The 25,141-nt window shown below is 40.7% G+C and overlaps 1 protein-coding gene across 1 annotated transcript in view; it reads left to right on the top strand.

The window, feature by feature from the left end:
• The window catches only part of LOC131403619 (adhesion G protein-coupled receptor E4-like), a 51,356-nt gene extending 31,554 nt beyond the window's left edge, over positions 1-19,802 (top strand). The window contains exons 5-17 of the mRNA XM_058538052.1: positions 145-297; positions 2,580-2,626; positions 3,285-3,420; positions 3,964-4,071; positions 6,087-6,271; positions 6,867-7,034; positions 8,563-8,757; positions 10,751-10,986; positions 12,921-12,987; positions 13,574-13,665; positions 14,873-15,053; positions 17,295-17,390; positions 19,716-19,802. Coding sequence (XP_058394035.1) covers positions 145-297; positions 2,580-2,626; positions 3,285-3,420; positions 3,964-4,071; positions 6,087-6,271; positions 6,867-7,034; positions 8,563-8,757; positions 10,751-10,986; positions 12,921-12,987; positions 13,574-13,665; positions 14,873-15,053; positions 17,295-17,390; positions 19,716-19,718 — 1,667 coding nt within the window. The 3' untranslated portion in view covers positions 19,719-19,802. The remainder of the gene's footprint in view (positions 1-144; positions 298-2,579; positions 2,627-3,284; positions 3,421-3,963; positions 4,072-6,086; positions 6,272-6,866; positions 7,035-8,562; positions 8,758-10,750; positions 10,987-12,920; positions 12,988-13,573; positions 13,666-14,872; positions 15,054-17,294; positions 17,391-19,715) is intronic.
• The last annotated feature ends 5,339 nt before the right edge of the window (positions 19,803-25,141 follow it).

Raw genomic sequence — 25,141 nt, 5'->3', positions numbered from 1 at the left:
TAATGTTGAGACATCTTATCCAAGAACAGGAGGTGTTGTTTGGGGTACATTTATGAACAATGTTGGGTAGTAGAGATTGCACAGGCAAGGGAAAATGGTTTAGTTCTATGAGAACAAACAATGATATTTTCTCTTGATTCACAGATATTGATGAGTGTAAGACTGGACTGGCAAAGTGCAAGCAGATATCATACTGCATAAATATAATTGGAAGTTACTACTGCAGCTGTGTCCCAAATTACCCTATCTTCAACTGGTTGGCTGCTTTCACTAAATGGAATTATTCAGACTGTTATGGTAAGAACCTCCAAATACTCTTTCTACAATGAGGGGGAGCCTTTGAGAGTTCCACCAATTTCAGTCCAGAGTAAGATTTTAGAGATCTGTCCTGGTCCTCACCCTTCAATCCATTGTTTCCCTTTGTAATCTTCTCCCAGGAGATCTCATTCAAGCTCGTGGTATCAATCACCATCTCTATGTAGATGCCTTACAAATTTATATCTCCACCTGGATCTCTTTCCTGGGCTTCGAAAATGACATTTCTAATTTTCTACTGGACTTCTATACTTGTTCCTCTCTCATTCACTTTAAATTCAATTTCTATATCTATCTATCTAATTATATTTGTCTATCTATCTATCTATCTGTCTGTCTGTCTGTCTGTCTATATACTAAAACTCATGAGTTCATACTGATACCTCTGATTCCAGTCCAACACAAGGGCTTGATCTAACCTTCCCTCCTTCCTTATTTGTAACTTCTTTCCCCAAAACTGAGAAACCCGGTTCTCACTATCCAATATACAGTATTTACTTATTTGCTCATCCCCAGTATAATTCCAGGTTTGGGGTTAGACATATTGGATTTAATTTCTGGCTCTACCACTTACCACCTAACTTTTGAGTAATGATCTAACTTCTATATGCCTCATCTGTAGTTGGGAATAATAATAGCCTCTACTGTACGGTTGTGTGTTGCTGCATAACAAATTATCCCAAATTTAGTGGCATAAAACAATATATTTATTGTCTCACAGTCTATGTAGGCCAGGAATTGGGGCATGGCTTACCTTGGTCCCCTGCTTCAGGGCTTCTCACGACTATAATCAAAGTGTTGGCCAGAGCTGAAGTCTCATCTGAGGGCTCATCTGAGGGCAGATCTGCTTCCAAGCTCACTCACACAGCTGCTGGCAAGATTCAGTTCTTTGAAAGCTGTTGGACTCAAGGTCTCAGTTCCTCTCTGGTGGTTGATGAGAAGCTGCCCTCAGTTCTCAATATGTCAGCCTCTCTAGCTTGCTTTATTATAGCCAGCCCATGAGAATAGCTGGAAAGAGAGTTTGAACGAAACAGAAGACATAGTCCTCTGTAATCTAATCTCAGAAGTGACAAGTCAAGGGCAGGAGTTTACACAAGGGTGTGAATAAAGGGATGTGAGGTAGGGATCATTGAGAGTCATTTTAGAAACTTTCTTACCTCATATACTCATCCCTCTAAATTCATGTCCACTCATGGAACCTATGAATGTCATTGTATTTGGAAATAGGATCTTTGCATATATAATTAAATCAAGATGAGGTCATACTAGATTATGATGGGCCCTAAAACCAAGATGACTAGTGTCCTCATAAGAAGAGGGAAATTTGGACATAGAGACACACACACAGAGGGACGTGTAAAAACAGAAGTATAGATTGGAGTTATGCTGTCATAAACCAAGGAATATCAAAGATTGCTGGCAACTACCAGAAGCTAGAAGAAGAAAAGGAGGATCTTCCCTAGAGTCTTCAGAAAGACCACAGTCCTGCTGAAACCTTGATTTTGGACTTTTAGCCTCCAGAATCACAAGAGAATAAATTTCTGTTGTTTTAAGGCACCCAGTTTGTGGTACTTTGTTACAGCAGCCCCAGGGAATGAATACACCTAACTGATGATTATTAAGGCAGGTAGACTATTTAGTGCAGTGCTAGGTACCTACGAAGGCTCAATAAATATTAGCTATTATTCTTCATAACTCTGTTCTAGAATCTTCTGTGTCACTTTAAAAGAGATAGTATGTATGAAGGCACTTTATAGATTGTGTAGGTATTATTACTGCTTATATATTATGAACTCAATTAACACCTATTCCTTCAGGAAGCCTTCTCTGCACCCCTGATGTGCGGGGTTGCTCTTCTTTATACTTCCAAGTCATCTCATCCTATTTATTAAAACATGTTAGACCCTTGCAATCACTTAATTATTTGTCATTATTCGCTTAGTGACTTTCCTGCAAGACTGCACAACCCGCAAGGGAATACCCCTTGTGTCTTTATCAACCTATATCCATAAGATTTAGCATTGTGACTGGCTTTTAGTAGATGCTCAATAAATACTATTGACTGAATTATTGAACTGGAGGCTCCATTCTAATTCCATTTTACATTTCTACTGTAGAAGACATTTGGGACTTCTTAGAGGGGTATTAGGATAGGATGTGAAAGCATCGAGGAAAGACCCAACTTAAGGATGATTGGAAGAATGGATGGGAGCCAGGGTGTGTTACCTCCTATACTCCATTTAACAGCTTCTTTTCTTTCTCAGAGAACTCCAGTAAGAAGACACCATCGGTGGACATGTGGGTGATTAAGGTGAAGCCTAGGTTTGAGAAACAGCCAGTTGGTCTTACCATGTCATTCTCCTGCTCAAATACTACTATGGTTCCCTATGACTTTTAGGATATAGCAGTTTTCACGCAGGAACGATTTTGTCCTCTGTCCCAGGGGACATCTGGCAATGTCTGGGGATGTTTTTGGTTGTCACAACCAGAGTGCTAGTGACATCTAGTGGGTAGAGACCAGGGATGCTGCTAAACATCCTACAATGCCCAGGACAGCTTCCCACAACCATTACCTGGTCTCAATATCAACAGGGATTGAGAAGCCCTGGTAAAGGGTTTAAATGCCTCAGCTGTCATTCAAAGACGTGCAGGAAGCATCTAGAGCCTCATTCCACCCCTCTCATCGCTTCCCATTCCCTGTCTTCCTCCATGAGTCACTCTTCATAGGTTTCAGACATCTCATCCTTTAAGCCTTCATGTTCTCGTAAATACCATGGAGATAATGATACACCCTTCACAGGGCTGTGTGTGATAAATGAGAACACACATATCAGGTTGATAGCACAGAGTCAAGTAGTGCCTTCATAAATACCCACTGCCTTCTGGGCTCACCCAACCACACTTATGTATATTCCTGCTTTCTTAAGGTTCAGTAAGAATCTACCTAATTAGATTTACTTCTTTGAAAGGAAATTCTGAGGAAAAATGGAAGCAAAGAGTACATTGCAAAACAGGCTACCCGACTACTTCAAAGCGTGGAATTAACCATATGGAATGGGAGTTTTGCTTCTCCAGGAAAGCATGAAAATTCTACGTTTGATGTAGGTAAGAAACACTGAACATTTTCCTTATGACCAAAAAATTTTATGAGGGTGATCTTTCATCAGACCATGTGTTTATATGTTTATATGGCATGGAGAGAGTTCACTCACGGGATTCTTTCCAAAAGCAGAAGATCTGCTCCCAGGTGCAAACAGTTTCCTTGGAAAACTTTTAAATGCTTAGCTTCTCCTACTTAAAAAATTAAGCTCCCCTCTTCATCAGGTACTCCAGTACACATTATTTAAAATTTTTTTGCCCTTTAGATATTCTATGGTATAGGCTAAGCTTGCCCACCCTAGTTCCACTCTGGGAAACATGGCCATCTCCTCTCTTCCCCTGGATTGCGTGGCCAGTGCGTATTGCTTAGGCCATTTTGACCATTTCATCCAGACCAGCCAGAAATGTGGAGGGGAGTGCCATCTGGTCTACCTTGCACGCAGAAAGTGAAATCACCAGTAACAGGTCTTTCAAAGAAGGGAGTTCTTCAACAAGTTTCTTAGCCATGAGAAGTGAACAAAATAGGACTCACTTTCTTAATATTTCCAGTCTATGAAACCAAGATGTGCAATGAGACAAGTGAGAAGACTCTTCTGGAAGCTGGAAATAACACAATGGATATTGACTGCGCTGATGCTTTCAAAGGAACCACAAGAGGTACTGTGCCTCAGATGGATTTTCTTTATTTTTTTAAATTTTTGTGAGGAAGATCAGCTCCAAGCTAACATACATGCCAATCCTCCTCTTTTTGTTGAGGAAGACTGGCCCTGAGCTAACATCTGTGCCCATCTTCCTCCACTCTATGTGGGACGCCGCCACAGCACGGCCTGACAAGCAGTACGTCAGTGCGCGCCTGGGATCCAACCTGGGCTGCCAGCAGTGGAGCACGTGCACTTAACCGCTATGCCATGGGGCCAGCCCCTCAAATGGATTTTCTTGACCTCCAAATTCTAGGCACTGTCATCTCATTTCTAGGTGACTGTCCAAGACGGGAGGACTCACCGAGTTTTCAAAGCAGGGGGATTATATATGGTGAAGTTAAAAGATCTGCCTTGATCACAACCAGGCAATTTTGGGGATACAATTTGTGTGTACTTTGTGACACACGCTGAGGTTCAAACAAGAATTTCTTGACATGCTTCCTTAAAAGGGACAGGCTGACGTGTGCCCTGTTTCCATGTGATGGTCTGAAAAGGTAACACTCAACAGTGGCAGATGAATGTTGCATCAAATACTCCTTCCCTTGGGAAGCATTTTATGATCATCCTAGTTAAAATAGTCATCCAGTCTTCCTCTATCCCACAAGTTGGCAAACTTTTTCTGTAAAAGGATCAGATAGTAAACATTTTTGACTTTGGGGGCTAGATTATCTTTGTTATAACTACTTAACTCTGATATTGTAGTGGGAAAGCAGCCACAGGCAATATGTAAATGAAGACGCATGACTGTGTGCCAATAAAACTTTATTTACAAGAATGGGTGGTAGGCTGGATTTGACCCTCCGGCCAGAGCCTGCCACCCCTGCTTTATTCCATCACCTTATTTAAGTCTCTGCATAGCATCCACGTTATGTAATATTTTTCTAATTTATTTGTTTGTTTGTTGTCCATCTTTCTCATTATGTCAGCTCTCTGATGGCAGGGACTCTGCCTGTTTTGTTCACTGCTGCACCCCAATGCCTAGAACACTATCTGGCACACAGTAGATGCTCAATAAATATTTGATGAATAAATGAATGAATGCATGAATAATTTCTCAAAAAGAAAGACCCAGTCACCTTGAGAGAGTGAAATACCTGCTGTATTTCCTCCAGAAAATTTCCGGCTACTGATTAATTTTCACTCCTTACTGTGAGCTATAGAATGGAGGTAAGAGAGGTAAAAAGATAAAAATGAGTTGATTTTTTAAACAGAGTAAGTAATAATACAGGTGGTAAGTGGCTTTGGCTAAAACTGGAATGGTAGCACATGAGCACATAATGGCAATTTAGGAAACACTGCGTCATGCTACAGAGCAATATATGTGCATTTAACTTCTGTGAATTAAACTATTCTTGCATCAAAAGGGGAGGGGAAAAGGACAGGAGGGAGAAAGAGAGACAGAGACAGAGGCAGAGAGAGAGAGAGAGGGAGAGGGAGGGAAGGAAGGAGAATGACTGAATGAATTAAATCGAATGGCTCCTACTAAAGTAGATAACCCAGAGCAAGCTTGAGATGGAAAACGAGAATGTGTGGTCTCCTCCTTTCACCTCAGTTCCACCTTCTGAGGACACCATCTTGCCACATGACTCTGATTTTGATGTCTCAGGGCTTATATGTATTTTTGCAACACATCGATGGGATATGTTGCATATATATCCTTTATAATGTGTGGTGCATTATAATATATATTACATACACAAAATGCTGCACCCTAAACCACATGTAATGCATTGATTGGGCAATTTAAGGGATTTCCAATGGCGATTTTGTCTATACATTATGTTTGCCTTATGACTCACACAAGACTCTTTAGTGTACCGTTCCTTAAACTATGGACACCATCTAAAATGATTTCTCCCATCCAAGTACTGTACACCTGAAATTTATACAATGTTATAAACCAACGTTACTGCAATAAACAAAAAATTAAATAAGTAAATAAATAAAATGATTTCTCTCCCATTTTCTCAGATAGGGGTGCAGTTGCGTTTATCACTTATCGATCTCTTGGGGATATTCTGAATGGATCCTTTTTTAGTGATAGAAGAGGGGCAAAGGAAGTGAAACTGAACTCTCGTATCGTGAGTGGCACCATTGGTGTGAAAGAAAAGATTTCTCTGTCTGAACCTGTATTCCTGACCTTCCAACATACTCAGGTGAGTGAAACCCAGGGCTTGTCCTCTATGCATGACCTTAAAGGGGTGTGTTGTCAGGGTCCTGGGAGGGAACTGAATTCGACTCTGATCATTCAGAGTAAAGAGAACTGACAAGGAATGTGGCCGCAGCCAGAGACTGCCACCAAGGAAAGCTATTATCACATTGGAGCCAAAAAGGGAATGGAGGGATGAACAGTATTGAGCCTAGGAGAGCTGGAGGCATGGAAGAGGGATTGCCCTGCTGGAGGTAGAGAGAGCTTGGAGCAGAAAAGGAGTCTGGAAGAAATACCTGACCCCTTCTCCTCTCATCCAATGTTCTCTCACTAGTTCTTCTCATTGGTTCCACCAATGACAAGGATCCCAGGTGAATAGGTTCATAAGGGTCAATTCCAGGGGCTCTGAGGTGACCAGAGAAGGGCAGAATGAATGAAGAATAAACCCCACAGCAGACGTGGTGGTATGGAACTCTTCCCCACGATTGTTCCAGATGATGAGATTTTTCCCAATCCAGTTTCCAACCCAGTGCATCTGTGACTAACCTATGAAGCTGAAATGATAAAACCAGAGACACATTTTTATGCTATTCTCTTTCCAGCCTGGTGGGGCAAGAACGAAATATTTCTGTGTCTACTGGGAAGGATCAGAGGAGGGGGGCAGCTGGTCGACGGAGGGCTGCTCTCATGCGGGCAGCAACGACTCTTACACCAAATGCAAGTGCTTCCACCTTTCCAGCTTTGCTGTGCTCATGGCTCTTGCTCCCAAGGTACCAAGATTCGTGGTCCCCTCCTGTGAATCTGATTGTGTCTAGAAATCTGGGAAGTCCTCTCCGTGTCTTAGAAAAAGCCTCTAAGATAAGGAGTCAAGTGGAAGGTAATTCCAGGAAGCACCAGTAGGAGACTGGGGAAGTGAAATGGAAAAAGGACAGAAGCCAATGCAGAGAGCATTATCAAGCCAGTTACCACTGTGGGTGACTGACAGTTAATTCCCTCTGGAGGACTCTGGGAGTTAATGTAGAAGACACACCTCAGAGTCATCTTAACTGAACAGTGAGAGAGCTGAAGTGTTTGTACGCCACCTCCCTTCAGTCACTGTTGAAAACTGCATCCAGGGGACATTAATTCCCTGATGCTCTCATGGGCGTGGGCAGAGTGAGCTCAAGCTAGTAGAGAAAGTTCTCAGACATTGGAAAGTTGGGTTATCAGCCCCTACGGTAGAAAGGTCCAAGGTGATCTGGGATCAAAAACATCAATTACTCTGCAAGAAAGACTTACAGCTAAACCTTCCTGGGCAGATCAGAAGGATGGCAGCTGACTGTCACCAATGAAAAAGCATAATCCCCTAAACTTCCTAGGTCCCAACTATGTCTAGGATAGCTCAGGTTTAAAGAAATTTACCTAACTTCTTCCCTTATTTCTTTTTAGCTCCGATTTATTGAATATTTACTGTATGACAACCATTATATAGCATATTTAAATACATGGCCTCATTTTAGTCATTCCACAAGTTCATATATGAGTGCCTACTGTATGCCAGATGCTGTTCTAGGCACCGGGGATACAGCAGAGCACAAGACACTTAAAGAAATACCAACCCTCATAGAGATTACTTTTAAATACTGTGTTGTCCTATAGGATCACCAACCACACGTGGCTGTTGAGTACTTGAAATGTGGCTAGTGTGACTGAAGAACCAAATTCTTAATTTCATTTAATTTATTTAAATTAAGAAGCAGTGTACAATATTTTTCCATTAAATGCAATTTTATTGTTTAGAAGGACTACATTTCACTTTACCATTGAAAATATACTACCTGAATTGAGATGTGCTGTAAGTATAAAATATACACTGAATTTCAAAGGCTTAATATGGAAAAAAGAATATCAAATATCTCATTAATAATTGTTTTACATTGATTGTAATTTGAACTGGTTATATTTTTGTTATATTGTTATATTGATTATATTATATCCAACACATTAAACTGACAGTATTTTGAACATACATTATCAAAATTAATTTGACCTGTTTCTTTTTACGTTTTTAAAAACACGGCTATTAGAAAATTTAAAATTACACATGTGGCTTACATATTTCTATTGAACAGCACCAGTCTAGCAGTTTCGGTTTTTCAGCAACTCCTTGTGGCAAATGCTATTACTGTTCCTATTTTGAAATGGGAGCATCAAGCGACTTGTGTGAGGGACTGAACTGGGAATCCCATCTGACTCTCCATCAGGAACATAACTGAAGAGTTGGAAACTATAACAGATTCCTCTTTTGGTGGCTCATAGGTGGATCCTGTTCTGACTGTGATCACTTATGTAGGACTGAGCCTTTCTCTGCTGTGTCTCCTCCTGGCGGCCCTCACCTTCCTCTTCTGCCGATCCATCCAGAACACCAGCACCACCCTCCACCTGCAGCTCTCCATCTGCCTCTTCCTGGCCCACCTCCTCTTCCTCACAGGCATTGATAAAACTGAGCCTGAGGTAGGTGATTTAACCAAATTATCTCCTTGTCATAAGAAAATCTAACCATCTTTCTTGAGGAAAGATGAGGAGAGAAGCAATAATCAGCAGTGATGGTGTAAGGGGAAAAAGCAAGGGTTCCCATGTCAGCTCCCCTCCTGTATAACTTTGAACAGGACCCATATTTTCGAGGGGCAATTTAGCAAAGTGATTGAGAGACAGACTGATGGTATTAGATAGGGTTACAATAGCTGCTGTAACAAATAAACTCCAAAATGTCAATGGCTTATCACAGGAGTAGTTAATTTTTCCCTATGTATGAGCAAATAGGTTTGAAAAGTATCTATCCTCCAACCTCAGGCTGATGGAGGCTCTTCTGTCTTCCATACACAGCTTCCAAAGTCATCCTGGGATCCTTTCCATTTTAGCCAACTAGAAGGAGAAAAGAACATGGCAGAGTCACAGGAAGCGGTGCTTATCACTTCCTCTCACATTCTATTGGCTAGAACTCAGTCACATGGTCACACCTAACTGCAAGGGGTGCTGGGAAATGCGATCCCTGGTTGGGAAGTCACATCCTAGTGATAAATCTATATTCTAGAATTGAGGGTGGAGGGAGGCTTGAATTTTTGATGGACAGTGACTTTGCGACACAAATCTGCACTTGAATCTCTACTCTGCATTCTAGTCGCTATATGACCTTGTTGAAGTAATTTCTCCTTTTTAAACTTCCTCTCTAAAACATGGGCATCATCGTAGGGCTCTAGTAAGGACTTAGCAGGATAAAACATAGAAAGAGTCTGGATTAATCACTCATAGAACAATGTTAACGTTTCTCTTCATCACGATCATGGTTATCATCATATCCAGGAAGAATTGGAGCTGGATATTCTCTAAGGCTCCTTTTAACCCTAAAAGACTATGATCTCACAGCCAGCAGCTTATGAGAGCCCCATTTTTTTTTTCCTGAGAGGCAGTATGGTGCTATGCTTAAGAGTAAGTATGTTTTCTGGAGACAATTTGGGTTTCAAATCCATTTTTATTTTTCACTAGCTGTGTGATCTTGGGTGAGATTTTAACCTCTCTGGGCCTCAGTTTCTTCATTTGAAAATGAGCAGAGGTTGGCAGACTACACTACTTAGGCCAAATCTGGCCCACCATCTGTTTTTGTAAATAAATTTTTTGTGTGTGTGAGGAAGATCAGCCCTGAGCTAACATCCAATGCCAATCCTCATCTTTTTGCTGAGGAAGACTGGCCCTGGGGTAACATCCGTGCCCATCTTCCTCCACTTTAAGTGGGATGCCACCACAGCATGGCTTGACAAGCAGTGTGTCAGTGCGCACCTGAGATCCGTACTCCAGGCCACTGCAGCAGAGCACGCACACTTAACCATGACGCCACCTGGCTGGCCCCTGTAAATAAAATTTTAGTGGATCACTGATGTCCAGGGCCTGGAGAAGATGGATGTCCCAGCTCAAGCAGAGAGAGCAAATTCTCCCTTCCTCCAACTTTTTGTTCTGTTCAGGCCCTTAAGGATTGGATGATACCCACCCTCATCAGTGATGGTGATCTTCTGTATTCAGTCTACTGATTCAAATGCTAATCTCTTCCAGAAACACTCTCACAAATACACCCAGAAATAATGTTTTACCAGCCATCTTAACAGCCCTTAGCCCGGTCAAGCTGACATATAAAGGTAACACCTTCATATGTCACACCCACCGAAAGGGCAAGATCAATGGAGTATTTGTTTGCCAACTCTCCTCCATCATGGATTTGAGGGCTGCGTCCACGGCATTCATTCCTTGGCACTTCTGGCCTGTCCTATGCATAGAGTAAGCATATTTCAATGGCCAGTGAAAGCCCCCAGAAAATGTATCGCCCCCACGCAAAATGTCACAGGTATTGGGAATTGAAATTCCAGGCCAGCGTCCAGGGAATGATAAGTGCGGAGGATACGTTCAGGTACAGACCACATCATCTCCACATTCCTAACTCTCCTCTCCCCTCCAGGTGCTGTGCTCCATCATCGCTGGAGTGTTGCACTATCTCTACTTGGCCTCCTTCACCTGGATGCTCCTCGAAGGGCTACACCTCTTCCTCACCGTTAGGAATCTCAAGGTGGCCAACTACACCAGTGCAGGCAGATTCAAGAAGAGGTTCATGTACCCTTTTGGCTACGGGATTCCAGCTCTGATTGTGGCTGTGTCTGCAACAGTAGGACACAAAAATTATGGAACATTTACTCAGTAAGCATGATGTTTGCATTTATGGTGGAAGTGGTGTCCATGGCCAATACAGGATCTGAAATTAAAAAAAAAAAAAAAAGGAATTTTAAGTCCAATTTCCAATTGTGAATTACACTTCAAATTTAAGTCCTTCTTTAAGCCTAAACTCTAAATCTGAATTCCAGATTTTCTCTTGGAAGTCCGTAGAGCAGTGGTTCTCAGTATCTTTAGGGTTGAATCCCTTTGAGAATTTTGGTGAAATCCAGCATCTATTTCCTGAGGAAAATGTACATACACACAAAATTTTGAACAACTTCAGGAAATTCAGGGAAAGATAAAGCATATCCATGACCCCACACTAAGAACGTGTGGGCTTTATGTTCTGTAGGGTTCTGAAAGAGTAGGTTGAATAGGTTGAGTCTAATCTCCAAAATGTAAAGAATAACAACGATAGCAACAAATCTCAAAGATCTGTGAGGCATCAGAGATAGTACTTCCTATATGCAGTATCTGAACTCATTTTCCCCATAACCCTGTGATGTTGGCACTGTTTATTACCTCATGCACAGGACATCTGGGGCTTAGAGCATTTAATAAACTTTCTCAAGGTCACAGCTAAAAGGAGAGTAAGTCAGAATTCCCAAGGCAGTGCTCTTAATAGCTGTATTTTGCTGCCTCACTAAAAAAGTTTGCAAAGCTCTGCATCTGCAAAGTTCATTTAAAAAGTTACCATTTTAACACTGGGCCTGGTGTTATGAAATAGGTGTGCATATGTAAAATAACATGTATGAGGCTGTCCCTCTTGAAGTCAAAGAGATGCTCTGTCTCCAGCTTGAACTCTATGTCCTGCCAGGATGATTCTGCCAGGTAGATCAAGGGTTGGGAAACATTTTCTATCAAGGGCCACATGGTAACTATTTTTGGCTTTGCAGGCTGTATGGTCTTTGTGGCAACCACTCGTTGCCCTTGTAGTGTGAAAGCAGTCATAGACAATATGGCTGCGTTTCGATAAAACTTTATTTACAAAAACAAGCGGTGGATTGGATTTGGCCCATGGGTCATAGTTTTCAATCCTTGGAATAGAGCTAAGTGTGGGAGCTTTTGTACCCACTGAGCATTGGCAATTTCTTGTTACCTTTACCAGTTTTCTATTGCCAGGTCCCCTTTCAGAATAAGTTATACTTCCTTTGACAACATAAGTCAAGATAGAATACAAAGTATTTTGGCAACAAAGTACTTGGTATATGGAATATGCTTAATTAGTGTTGGTAGTTTTGATAGCTGTAGTTAAATTATTGTTTTTAGTCTCTTTCTTACTATAGCAATCATTATTATGAGGATACCTACATTCATTGAACCTAACTCTTTGACGGGAACTGTATCCAAAAACTGTATGCACTTTATCTCATTTAATCTTTCCTACAAGATCTATACAAGGAAAATTTTGGTGAAAGAAATCAAATAAGATTCAAAAAAATGGGGAGAGAGTCCTCGTTCACGGATAGGAAGACTCGCTATTGTCAAAAAGTCGACATTCTTCCCAACCTGATCTGTGGATTCAATGCATTCTCAATAAAAATCCCAGAAAATTATTTTGTGGGTATTGACAAACTGATTCTAACGTTTATATGGAGGGGCAAATGACCCAGAATAGATAACACACTATTGAAGGAGATGAACAGTCAGAGGACTGACACTGCGTGACTTCAAGACTTGGTCTCTAGCTACAGTAATCATTTAATCTTTTCAATACTTTTGTTAGCCCCACTCTACACTTGGGGAAACAGAGACTCAGAGCTTGTGTCACATGAGTACTCATGTCCCATTCTATCTAAAATCCAGGTCTGAACTAATCACCTTGTGACACTGCTCAGATCCTGCTATAGGAACCTGAATTCAAGTCCTTTGTCTTCTGTTGAGGAATAAACAGCTAATCCTTATCTTTCTCTCAACAGCTGCTGGCTCAAGCTTGATAAAGGGTTCATCTGGAGCTTCATGGGGCCAGTGGCAGTCATTATCTTGGTAGGTGACCAGTGACAGTATGTGTTGGTCAACGCTGGGTTGGCCAAGCAGAGAGAGTATGTTTCTTATCTGCTGAAGTGGAAATAAGATGAAGATAAGGAAATATAGTGTAATATGATCAACTCCTCTTACTGGAAATACTGTTTTCACATGTCTTTCCTTGACTTCTCCCTAGCTCACCAGTTGTTTTGATATAATATTACCCTTTGCTGGGCATTCTTTCAAAAATTCTACATTCATTCATTCAACCAATATTTAGCAAGTATCTACTTTGCATAGAGTGACATGTTTCCTGTTTGCTAGGAAATTCGTATTTATGTCTGTTGTCCTGGTATAGATATGAGTAGCACTCTTCCACTTTCAAAGTGTCCTGGTTTGAATGATAAATTATATAGTCATGCTAATCAAGCACCAAGTGCCACTGGTTATATAGAGTGTGCTGTATAAAATACAAGAGCATATGTCCATATCATCCTTATGAAACCTGTATCTTTTGGGAAAAGATTCCTGAGTCCACCTCAAGTTCAGTTTCATGACATGACCCCAAAAGAAAACTCCAAGTCAATTTTCTATGCTGTTTCCACAGATAAACTTGATGCTCTACTTCCAAATTCTGTGGATTTTGAGAAGCAAACTTTCCTCCCTCAATAAAGAAGTTTCCACCATTCAAGATACCAGGTAAGAAGGTACCAGAATCAATGGTATCTACAGATTTTTCCTACAGGACACTCTGCCTAGGAAAGAAAAAAAATGATATAAAATTTCCTGGTGCTAGATGAAGAGTACATGAGAGAAAACTTACAGAAGAAGTAAAAACTATAATTTTCAGGTAACTTAATGTACTCTCCCATCTCTTTATTCAACATATATTCATCGGGTCCCTCCTCTGTGTAGCATACTCTTCAAATAAAATTAATGCCAAGAGTAGTATCCTTTTCCCCCCTGAGAGTACACCTACTTTTGGTTTCCATTCTCCTTGGTTGTGTAAACTCAATTCTCACTGGTGCTGATCTAAATTATTAAAAATACAGATGATAACAACTAATATTAACTAAGAACTTGATAGATGCTGGGCATTTACCAATATTATTTCATTGAATTCCCATAACTCCAACCTATGTGGTGGGCACTACTAATATCCTCATTGATAAGAGGAACAAATTGATAATCTTATCCAAGTGTGGGTAAGAACCTTGCATTGATGAGTCATGTGGACAAAACTTCAAAGAATATCTGTCCAACTTCAGACCCTGGCTTTTGATCTCGTCTACTTATCAGACCAACCTAGCATCTCTTAGCCTTAGTTTCTTCATCTACTCTCTTCTTCATCATTTTCTTCCTCTCTTCTCAGTTTCTTCTAGATGGTCAGAGTATCACACATCTTGGTGTTTCCCCATGCTTCTACACATGTGTGGATGAGTGCAGGCTCATGCATGTGCATGCATGCAAACACACACACACGCACTCATGTGCATCAACTCTCCCAGCCAGTTGCCATCAACAACCCCACTCCATTTTACCATAATTTTTGTTCAAAGAAATCCAACACTGTGATATGTTCTGAAGTCATGATATCATCATCATCTAAATTTTTCAATACAAATTTCTAGAAGGCACTTTCCACAAATCTTCCAATAGGTCCAGGTAAAAGACTTTGCAGATAAATCACTTACAAAGAGTGGAGAAAGCGTTATTCTCAGAGGCAGTGACTGAAAACATGGATTCTGCCTCATCCTCAAGCCATATGACTTTTGTAAGTTACTTAGCCACACAAGGTTGTTGTGAGGTTTCACTAAGGTAATGCACGCAAAGTATTTAGCACAGTGCCCAACAAATAGGGAGTATCTGATAAATGGTAGTTATTATTACCCTTTTTCCTTTTCAGAGTCATGACATTTAAAGCAATCGCTCAGCTATTTATCCTGGGCTGTCCTTGGGGCCTTGGTTTTTTCATGGCTGAAGAAGTCGGGGAGACAATCAGATCAGTCGTTGCCTACGCATTCAGCATCATCAATGTCCTGCAGGGGTTTTTTCTCTTTGTGGTACACTGTCTCCTTAATCGCCAGGTAAGGCTAAGAATTTTGTCTCTCACCAGCCTAGTCCCGAAGGCTTGTTGAACGGTTGTTCACATTCTCACTCTTCTCTGACCTTTCGTGTTTGTATTTTGAGATTGTCTTGATTTTGGGAAGAGGTTTTAGGTGCTGCTTGGGTATGCCGTGTGCGCTGGGTTTCATAGCATTCTAACCTTTAGCTTTCTGACATATCTCTCAAGAGAATACATTCATCGGCTTGGGATGCCATAACAAAATATCATAGACTGTGTGGCTTAGACAACAGAAATTTATCTTCTTACAATTGTGGAAGCTGGAAGGCTAAGAGTAGAGAGTGAGTACAGTCAGGTTCTGACGAGAGCTCTCTTCTTGGCTTGCAGATGGCCACCTTCTCACTGTGTCCTTACATGGGAGAGAGAATGAGAGAGAGCGTTCATGTCTCTTCTTATAAGGAATTGATAACTAATCCTCTCGGATCAGGTCTCAACCCTTATGACCTCATTTAACCCTAATTACTTTCATAAAGGTCATAGCTCCAAATACAGTCACATTGGGGGGTTAGGGCTTTACCATATGAATTTTGGGGGGGCACAATTCAGTTCATAGCAGAGCATGTATGAGTCAGGATAAGGCAGATTATGCTGTAGTAACAAATAGCCCCTCCCTCTCTAACTTCAGTGGCTGACAACAATAAAGGTTTACTTCTCACTCACGCGACACAGCTGTGGCTTGAACTACATTGTCTTCACTCTGGGTTGTAGGCTGAGGGGGCAGCCCTCCTTTAGAACGTTGGTATTCTTATGGCAAAGGGAAAGGAGATCATGGCAAAGCACAGCTTAGCTCTCTTTTCTTGGCCAAAATAAGTCACATGGCCATACTTGAATTCACCAGAGAGAGGATGAATAATCTTTCGGTAGTGAGGTGAACTATAGGGAGGGGCACTGGAATATTTGGCATAATCTACCACAAACTCAGAGAGACTTCAGCTCTAATTCCAACTTTTCCACTGAGTGAGTTGCTGTGTGACCCTGGGCAGGTTGCTTACCCTCTCTGAGCCTTGGTTTTCTCACCCAAAAATGTGGCAATACTATGTCCCAGAGTTGAGAATTAAATGAGGTAACGCTATGTAAATCTCCTAGCACAGTTCTTGGCACATATTATGTTCTCAGTGAGGGTCGTTATCATAATTTTACTCTTTACAGAAGATTGGGAACAGTTTTCCTGAATTTTTTCCTTTGCTGTTAAGTGGAACCACCAGCAATTAAGATTGGCAAAGAGACCATCTTAACACTTCATTAATTTCTCTTTCATCTTTTATTTCCTTATTAATGCTGGGAACTCTTCACACAAAGAAGAAGTAAAATACAATTTAAGTGTCCTGATGAAATCATGTTGAGTATTAAATACTTAAATATCTTTTAAGAACGTGTTGAGGAGGTTAAAAGAAGGCAACTGATGGAATCACAGGGGTGGTTTAGTGTAGGGCTTAGTGTGATGGCTCTGGAGTAAGAATGACATGATTTTTGAACACTGGCCTTGTGACCTTAGACAAGTCAGTTTACCTCCAAGAGCCTCAACTTCTTCATCTTTAATTGGGGATAAGAGAAGTACCTTCCTCATTGGGCTCATGTAAGAACTAAATGATACATTGTTTATAAAGTGTCTTGAACATGGCTATGTTCAATAATTGGTGACCTTCATCACCATAATCACCAACACCACCATCACTTTCATTATCATCCTTATCATGACCACAATCACTTTTGTAATTGCTACCATCATCATCATCATCATCATAATCATCATCATCACCATCACCACCTTCTTTATCTTCATCATCACCTTGATTATCATTATCATCATGACCATCATAACCTTCATTGTCATCACCATCATCACCATCATCACCTTCATTATCGTCACCGTCATCACCACCATCTTCATCACCTTCACCCACACCATCACCATCATTGTCATCACCATCATCACCTTCATCATCATCATCATCATCACCACCACCATATATAGAGTCCATATGGTGTCTGACATTTAGTAAAGCAGCTTTTCTACAAATGAGGAAGTTGAATTTAAATAAAATGAATCAACATAAGCATGGCCAAGATTATACAGAAAACCAATGAAAGAGCAGTAGAGAGTAGGGCTTAGATGTATATCTTTAGTCTCCTACTTTAAGGTCTTGTCTCCTGAACCAAGCTCTGGATACAACACAAGCCTCTATATTCCTCAAACTTTCAGGTGCGAATGGAATACAGGAAATGGTTTACTGGGATGAGGAAAGGGGTTGAAATTGAAAGCACTGAAGTGTCTCCCTCAACTACCCACACCAAAATGGTAAGATCAGCTCTTCTGCGGTGGTATGTCCTTGTCTGAACCCAACATCTCATGCTACCAGGAGCTTCCTGGTTTCTTGATCTGAAAGAAAAGAGAAATTGCATTACATTCCTGCATTAAACAGCTGAAATTTCTGGTTTTTGAGACCAAAACCAGAAGAGATCTTCTTTCTTTCTTTGTCTCTCCCTCCCTTCCTCCCGCCCATCCTCTCTTCCTCCTTCCGTCCCTCCCTCCCTTCCTTTCCTTCCTTCCTTTTTCTCTCTTTGTTTCTTTATCTCTGTCTCTCTCTCTCTCTCTCTCCTTCCTTCTCTCTTCCCATCTTCCTCTCTCTGTCTTTCTTTCTTTCTTCTTGCTCTTTCTCACTCTCTTTCTCTCTTTCTTCAGTCCATCCACAAATATCCAATGATAATTAGCAAAAATTTTTAAATTTATTTAGCAGTATTCATTTAACAAATATTTATTGAGTGTCTAATATGTGCCAGGCACTGATTTAGGTGCTGGGGAAAGAGCAGTGGACACATGGACAAAAATCCTTGTTCTCACAGAGCTGACATTCTTGTAGGGGGGAGGCAAATGATAAATCACAAAAAGTGGATTTTACAGTATGTTACAAAGTGATATAAGCTATAGAAAAAAGAGCAATGAAGAGAAATCAAGGATGCATGGAGTGGGAGGAGCTCAGTTTTAAATAAGTGGCAATGAGGGGCCTCGATGAGAAGCTGACTCTTGAGTAAAATCTTGATGGATGTATCTGATGAAAACGACCCCTGGTTTGTGAAATTATCTGGATGGAGAGGACTATGAATACACTCTAAGCACTTTGGTGGTAAGCCATAGATTCCTGATTGCTGTGACTCTTGTAACTGAGCTCGTCCCACACCGTGGCCTAGGGGCTGTGCCCATGGAGCTGTCACAAGAGACGCAAGCTTTATTCAGGACATTAGGCTGAGCCAGCACAGCCACTGCACCTCCTCCTCATCCTGCATGTGATCTTGTTCCCTCACTCCCGAGCTGTCTCCTGGGGGGCTGCCTTCGGTTGAGTTCTTCAAAACTAGAACCTAAGACAGAGATTAGAATCCTTGTGATTCATTGAGAAAGAGAAGAAGAAGAGTGAGGGAGGCAGGATGGAGCATATCAGCAGTGGTGTGGCCCCAGGTGGAGTCTGGCTTCAGCCTGATCCCACGGGAGACTCTGGAGTGTGAATTGAACATGGAATTGGAAACACCTTGAGACAGGTGGCCAGCATTTTGTGCTCGCGTGTCATTCAGTCATTGGCCCTTTGGGGAACGGGGTTTAACCTTTCTGGAGAGGCAGCTCCTTCGACTACAGGCAGTTCTCTGGAGAAGGAGGAAGCTGTAAGTCGTTAGTAACTGAAACTCACAGCAGCTGCAGTGTGGGTGTGCTGGCCTGGGAAAGAGGATCTGAGTCTGGCGCCACAAGTGTTCAGTGCAAGGGCCAAAGAGAATAGCCCCTGGAAGTCCATGAGGACAGTTGCTGTGGGAAAATACTTAATATTGCCCTGTAGGCAATGCTGTTTCTTGTCCTATATCTTCCAAGCAAGACAAGAATGAAAAACAAATTTTTGCATTAGGAAAATTTGAGTATTTAGCTCAGTGGTTCTCAGAACCATCTGGAGAGCTAGTAACAATACTAACAAGTAATACTCCATCTTACTTGAATGAGTCTGAGTCTCTCTGTAATTTATTAGCTTTCTAGGTGATTCTCATACACACCAAAGTTTGAGAACCGCTGCTTTGAGTGAACCCAATGACTACCACCAAGCAGATAATTATAATCCCTCATCCTTGGACAACACTTTATATTCTAGAAAGCACGTATTCAATCTTATAAGCATCATTGATCCTCTGCAGCATTTAAGGGGTCCGTCACTGTCATGTTTAAATGTAGCCCCAGTGTGTGGGTTCAAATCCCAACTCCACCACTTCCAGGCTGTGTGACTTTGCACTAGCCACTTACTGTCTCTGTGCCTCAGTTTCTTCATCTGTAAAATGTGGATACTAATAGTATCTATCTCAGAGTGAAGATTAAATGAGGTCATATGTATTAAGTGCTTAGCATGTGGCCTTCCACACTGCAAACAGACTGTAAATGTTCATAAAAAGATAAAATAAAATAAAGATAGCATCATAGATGGTGTTTTGTGGGAAAAAGGCTGTAAACAGAGTCAGATATTAGGACCTCTTAACCAAGCTTTGGACCTTAGTGAAATTCTATCTTGTCATCTCTAGACATGCTAGAAGTTTTAGTTAATTTCTAAGGTGTTCATTTCTCTTCAACTTTTTCTCCATATTCTCTCCCCTCAAGTAGGAGGAACTGGGGAAGTCATCAGAATTCTATCGCAGAAGAGACACTGCACCTGTCCAACCACAGCCTCAGATTCATCTTGTCACTGTTTCTTGGCAAAGAACAAGAAGCTGAGCTGTTTATGGACGGTGCCCCACCCGTGGTCACATATGGATGAGAACAACGCCACCATCCATCTTTCCTGTGGAAATGAGTGCTGACGTATTCCTCTATTTTGGCTTCTATCTCCATAGAAAGAAGGGGGCACATGGGAGAATCTTAGATCCAGAATCCAGTATTGTACATCACGTGCAATTAAATGCTCAAAGAATCCTTTTTAATGACGAGGGAAATAAGTGGATTTTCTTCTTCCAGCTGTTACCATCTTGCCCAAAGCTGATTGGCTGACATCTAGATTCAGCTCACAGATGCCTCTCTGGCCTCTGTGTTGCATTTAATGCTCCCAAAGATCTTGCATGACTGAATATTTGCATAACTTAATAATTGCATAAGAATAAGTATAAAAAAGGGGGTTGCATTCTTGCAATGCAAAAGTACACCACTATCCCTGCTTAGGGGTGCATAGTCACTGGGAAGCATCTTGTGGTCTGATCATCGGCACTTCCCTGGTTTCATTGCCTGATGACTTTTTAAAACCTATCCTATACCCTGGTTAAACATAATTTTGTTTTCTTAGTGTCATCTCAAACATGTCCTCATGTAAATGCTCCCAAACTAAAACAGCTTGGAGTATCACAGCAGTGGTTTGGCCTTCTTTTCTTTGTTTTACCATTTCTAGTTTATTTTCTAAACTTATTGGATTTTAGGCATGTTTTTCAGCACTATAATTACTAAATACCTGGATAACTTTGTTACTAGACAATGTTTTAAAAACAGTGTTAGATTATAACAATGGTAAATGTTAAAATAGCAGCCAAGAGAAGCCATAATTCATTTGAAGAAATTTTGTGTTCAAATTTTAGGTCCTGGACAAAGGATTGCGTTGCTTTTCTGCTTCACCAGCTCAAGTGTCTCCCCCACATCACAGCAATATAACCAGAGTGTATGATTCACTCCACCTGCTGGTTTTTAAATGATATGATTCCTCTTGAAAAGGTAAAATTTAGGGAGATTCACGTGGTTTCAAAATGTGTGCCTGCATTGTGACTTTATATCGTGCAATTTCAAATTTACACCAGTAAAACTTGCATACAATGCAACCTTTTTCAGGAGGACAATTTGGCACTGACTATCCAAATCTAATATTTTAGTACATAATGCTTTCATTTAAAAATTCCACTGCTAGGAATTTAGCCTAAAGGTATTGTGATAAGGGCATTTATAAATACAGGGTGATATGATATATAAATTCAGAGTGAGGTGATATATTCTATCTCCCTGAATTATTTGCTGTGGTGTGTTGGGTGGAGGAAAAAGGAGCACCTTGTCTGTAAACATGTTACCTTAAGCCTGTAAATGCATGTACAGTCCACTAGGCTCTCACACCCAAAGAGAAGCCAAGCTGGCCTGGCTTATCCTGCCAGCCACCCAACACTGGACAACAAAGGCATTGGTCTCGCTGAGCCTCTCTGGAGTGTACTGGGCCACTTCATGTATGCCCCCAGGTCACTGTGAGCCCCTTGCGCTGCTTAACCCATGACCACAGGTTTGCCTTGATGCATCAGTAGGGAGCACACAGTGGCTAAAGGCCACGAAAGACTAATCAAATCCTGTGAATAAGGCAGCACAGGGCTTTCATTAGCTCATTGTTGCTGATTTGATCAATTCACTAATTGTCTACTAACTTATTGAATGAGAATAAATGTGTGTATGGCAATAAACAAGTGACTCACAATTTTACTGGTTGTCTCTTATTTGAACTGGCTCTTTGCTGCAACCCAAGGGAAAAATCTAAATTAAAGAGCACTCTCACGTATAATAATTGTCATTTGGCTTAAATAGAACAGATGCATTCACGAAAGTTCACCAAGTATGTTTCCTGCAGCACTTTTTGCAATGCAAACAAAGTGTCAATCAGTCAGGACGGTTTACATAATTTTATGTCCATATCATTGACATAAATAGTCAATAAACAATCTATAGACTAGAAAGGTAAGGTGATATTTCCCTGAGCCAAACTGAGGACTAGCCTGGAAGTGCAGTTTCCACTGGGGAGGAGGGTCCTCTGTGGAAGCGTGATTCACAGCATGGTTACATACCGTTTCAGAGCCAAGAACACACCTGAGAGGAATACAATTTTGTTTTTCTCAAAGTCATAAGGAGAGGTTTTGCTGCAATTTAGCAGATACACAGCAGGTCAACTTGACCTTGGTTTTCTTGGAAGAAAAACTTATCTTCAAAGAGGTACTGGTATTGGTATCAGAGGAAGGGAAACATTCACCTCCATCTTTAAAGAGTGCATCTTTTGCTTTGGGTAAATGACGCAGATGGACAATGCATGTTTGGTGGGCCATAAGTCAGGCTGCTCTGGGAAGAAACAAGGTTTAGGCCAAATCAGGTTTAACCCAGAATGGCTTCCCCATATACCTCAATATGTGAAAACTTCTAATTATTCTTATTATTTTCATCAACCTAATGTAATAAATAATATGCAGTGAAATTTTTTAAATGAGACATGTTTTCATGTGCTCTTATAAAAAGACCTCCAAGATACATGTGTCATGCGAAAAAAGCAGTGTGTGGTTCAGTGAGTACAGTAGAATCCCTTTTCTGTTAAAAAAAAAAAGTTTATAAGTAGACAAATTTTTATAGGGTCACTTCCCATCAAAAGGATCGAGTGAATTCAAGAGAATATCCTTCCTCTGTTCCAAACAGATAAAATGAAAGGAGTTAGGGGCTACTAAGCTATAGTTGGGCCCCTCTAAGCTGATTGGCTTGCCTCGAGTCAGTCCATTTATGGTAATCAAGCTACTTGGGCTGCTGGAAGCCAGATTGTCCTTATTGAAGGACTTCTCACTTTGTAAAGGGCTCCAGTGGCAACATTTCTGAAGATTCTTCGTTCCAGGGTCATCCTGGTGCTATGGGTTCCCACCTGGCATATGTGTAGTGCCATCTCTGTTATTGAGCAAGGTTTTGTTAATCAATAACCTGTGTTAAGGTAGCAAAACTAATTTCTGCTGCTCAATGTTTTATGTGCTATTTCAATTCCCTCTTGTCTTTGTACATTCCTCAATCTTGAAGGAAATAGAGTGATGACCACTCTAGCTACTTCCTGCTGAGTAGGGGGGAAGATCAAAGTTTCTGAGTCTTTTGTTCTTATAAATAATCAAACCAAAGAGACACATTTTGTGGTGTCACATTTTGATCCCCTACATTTCTGCCATTGAAACTTCAAGAAGTTTCACAGTCCAGAAGCTGAGTTGGTAGATTGTTCCATCTCACTGAACACCAACCAGTCTCTTAGTTCTGGCAATAGGTCAGTCCAGAAATTGACTGAATGAAATACATTTCAGGAGGTGGTGATGTAGGCAGGCTCCCAAAGTTAGGCCTATGAGCAAGAAATCAGGTATTTAAAAAGAGGCATTTCTATGAAAACACAAGAAAAAAAAAGGTTAATGGTGGAAGCCAGATTCTGAACCCACGAGAGTCAACTCAATCAACTCTTGATCTTGATCTTTTGTTAACAGTTATATGAAGCCATCAGTTTCTCCGTTAGAGTTCTGTAATTTCTTACCTAGTTCAGTTTTATGATCTGAAAGTTTATCAGAAAGATGTATTCTAGAGTAAGTGTCAGAGACCTTTCCCGGAATCTCTGAAACATTTGCAAAAGCACCAGAGTAAAACAATAACTGTCAGTAAATGACAAAAGACTTAAATATGGCAATTGACAAAGAAATTTGATTATTTCTGACATATAATGTTTTATAACCAGGAGATATCAGAGTTTTAAGAATGTTATATAATTTATAAAACACATATTAATAACATTTACCCATGTAATATAACCTAAGAAGATTTGTTATTTACTAAATGGAAAAAGGAAGCGTTTTGACCCTACAGCTCTCATCCAGAACCTCTCCATTCCTTGGCTGAATGGCAGACATAACAGAGAGGTGGAGAATGTCTCTGTAAGGCATACACTCGCCTGTCTCAGTGGAAATCTCATTCTCAGGGCAGAGAGTGCAGTCAGAACAACAGACAGCCTTTCTCTCCTAGGGGCTCTCCCTAAATCCAGGACCCCAACTCTCACTGCATACAGAGTGCAGAGTCTGCAGAAAATCAGATATCTGTTGGTAAATGCTGTGATATTTACTTAATTTTCCAATAACTACAGTGTTTTAGAGTATTGGGCCTTTAACAAATTTGATTTTTTTGATTTTTAAATACCTAAATCCAATTCATTGATTGGATGCCATGTTTATTGTATGATATAAAATATACAAATATACAAGTAGAAACACATAGTTGAATAAATGTGTTCTATTTCCATCCACTGGATAAATGGTAATTGAGAAAACTCATTAAGCTGGAAGTCAGTTGTTAAATGCCCATATGTGGTCCTTTATGAAGCTCTGAGGGGGCACAAAACCCCACAACAAGATTTTGTTTATTTATGTATATAGTGTAAAGCATTATGATTGAGTCCAACCCACCTCAGGAATTCCGCAGCCCAGTCTATCACCTCCTCAGATAAAGACAATTCTTGACCCCGTGGAGCATGTGGGGGAATACTCTCCTACTTTCACTGTAAGTCCAAGACCTTCTGGAAAATTCCAAAAGCTGAGAATGGTATACTCTGCATCTGATTTTCTTTCTTCAGCCAAATTCACTGAGTCACCAGTGGCATTGTTAAATTCTATGTTCCTCAGAAATGGGTGCAGAGATGGGGAAAAGAGATGAATCGTCTTGTGATGAAGTGTATCCTGGTATCAATGACCGAAAACTTGAATGGGGGAAAACCCTTCATTGTCTATAATTCCAGATCATAATGTGAATTTCTTATAAGCATCCAATGAAGCAAAACAAATGAAAATATATGGAGAACTAAAATATTATAATGTTTCTAAAGCATCAGTTAGTTTCAAGAGAAGATGCCTGAAGATAAGCAGACCAAGACAATTAGTGGGTGTGGAAATCAGGCTAATCTCAACTGCAGAGACAAATCTATCCACACCCATTCACTACCTGAATTTTCCCAGGGCATCAATCTGCAAAATGACCTTAGCAATACATAAAGTGGTTTCAGAATTAAATGATATCTTTTATGTACATTATTTACTATACTTTTCCATATAGGCACTTAAAGGACTAGTTCTCTTCCTGTTGTCATTGAGGAGTTTCATGAGAAAAGGCTGAATATGCCCTATTGAAAACATTAGGCAGGCAGGATGTTGGGATCCTTTGTAACACAAAGCATTGATATTGACTCAAAGAACACTTTCTCCTTGAAGCTAGCACATTCTTCTTGATGACCATTACTACCCAGG

Source organism: Diceros bicornis, unplaced genomic scaffold (assembly GCF_020826845.1).
Source record: "Diceros bicornis minor isolate mBicDic1 unplaced genomic scaffold, mDicBic1.mat.cur scaffold_73_ctg1, whole genome shotgun sequence".
Taxonomy (NCBI): Eukaryota; Metazoa; Chordata; class Mammalia; order Perissodactyla; family Rhinocerotidae; genus Diceros; species Diceros bicornis.
The sequence above is the reverse complement of the archived record's forward strand: the minus strand, read 5'-3'. Positions and strand labels throughout refer to the sequence as shown.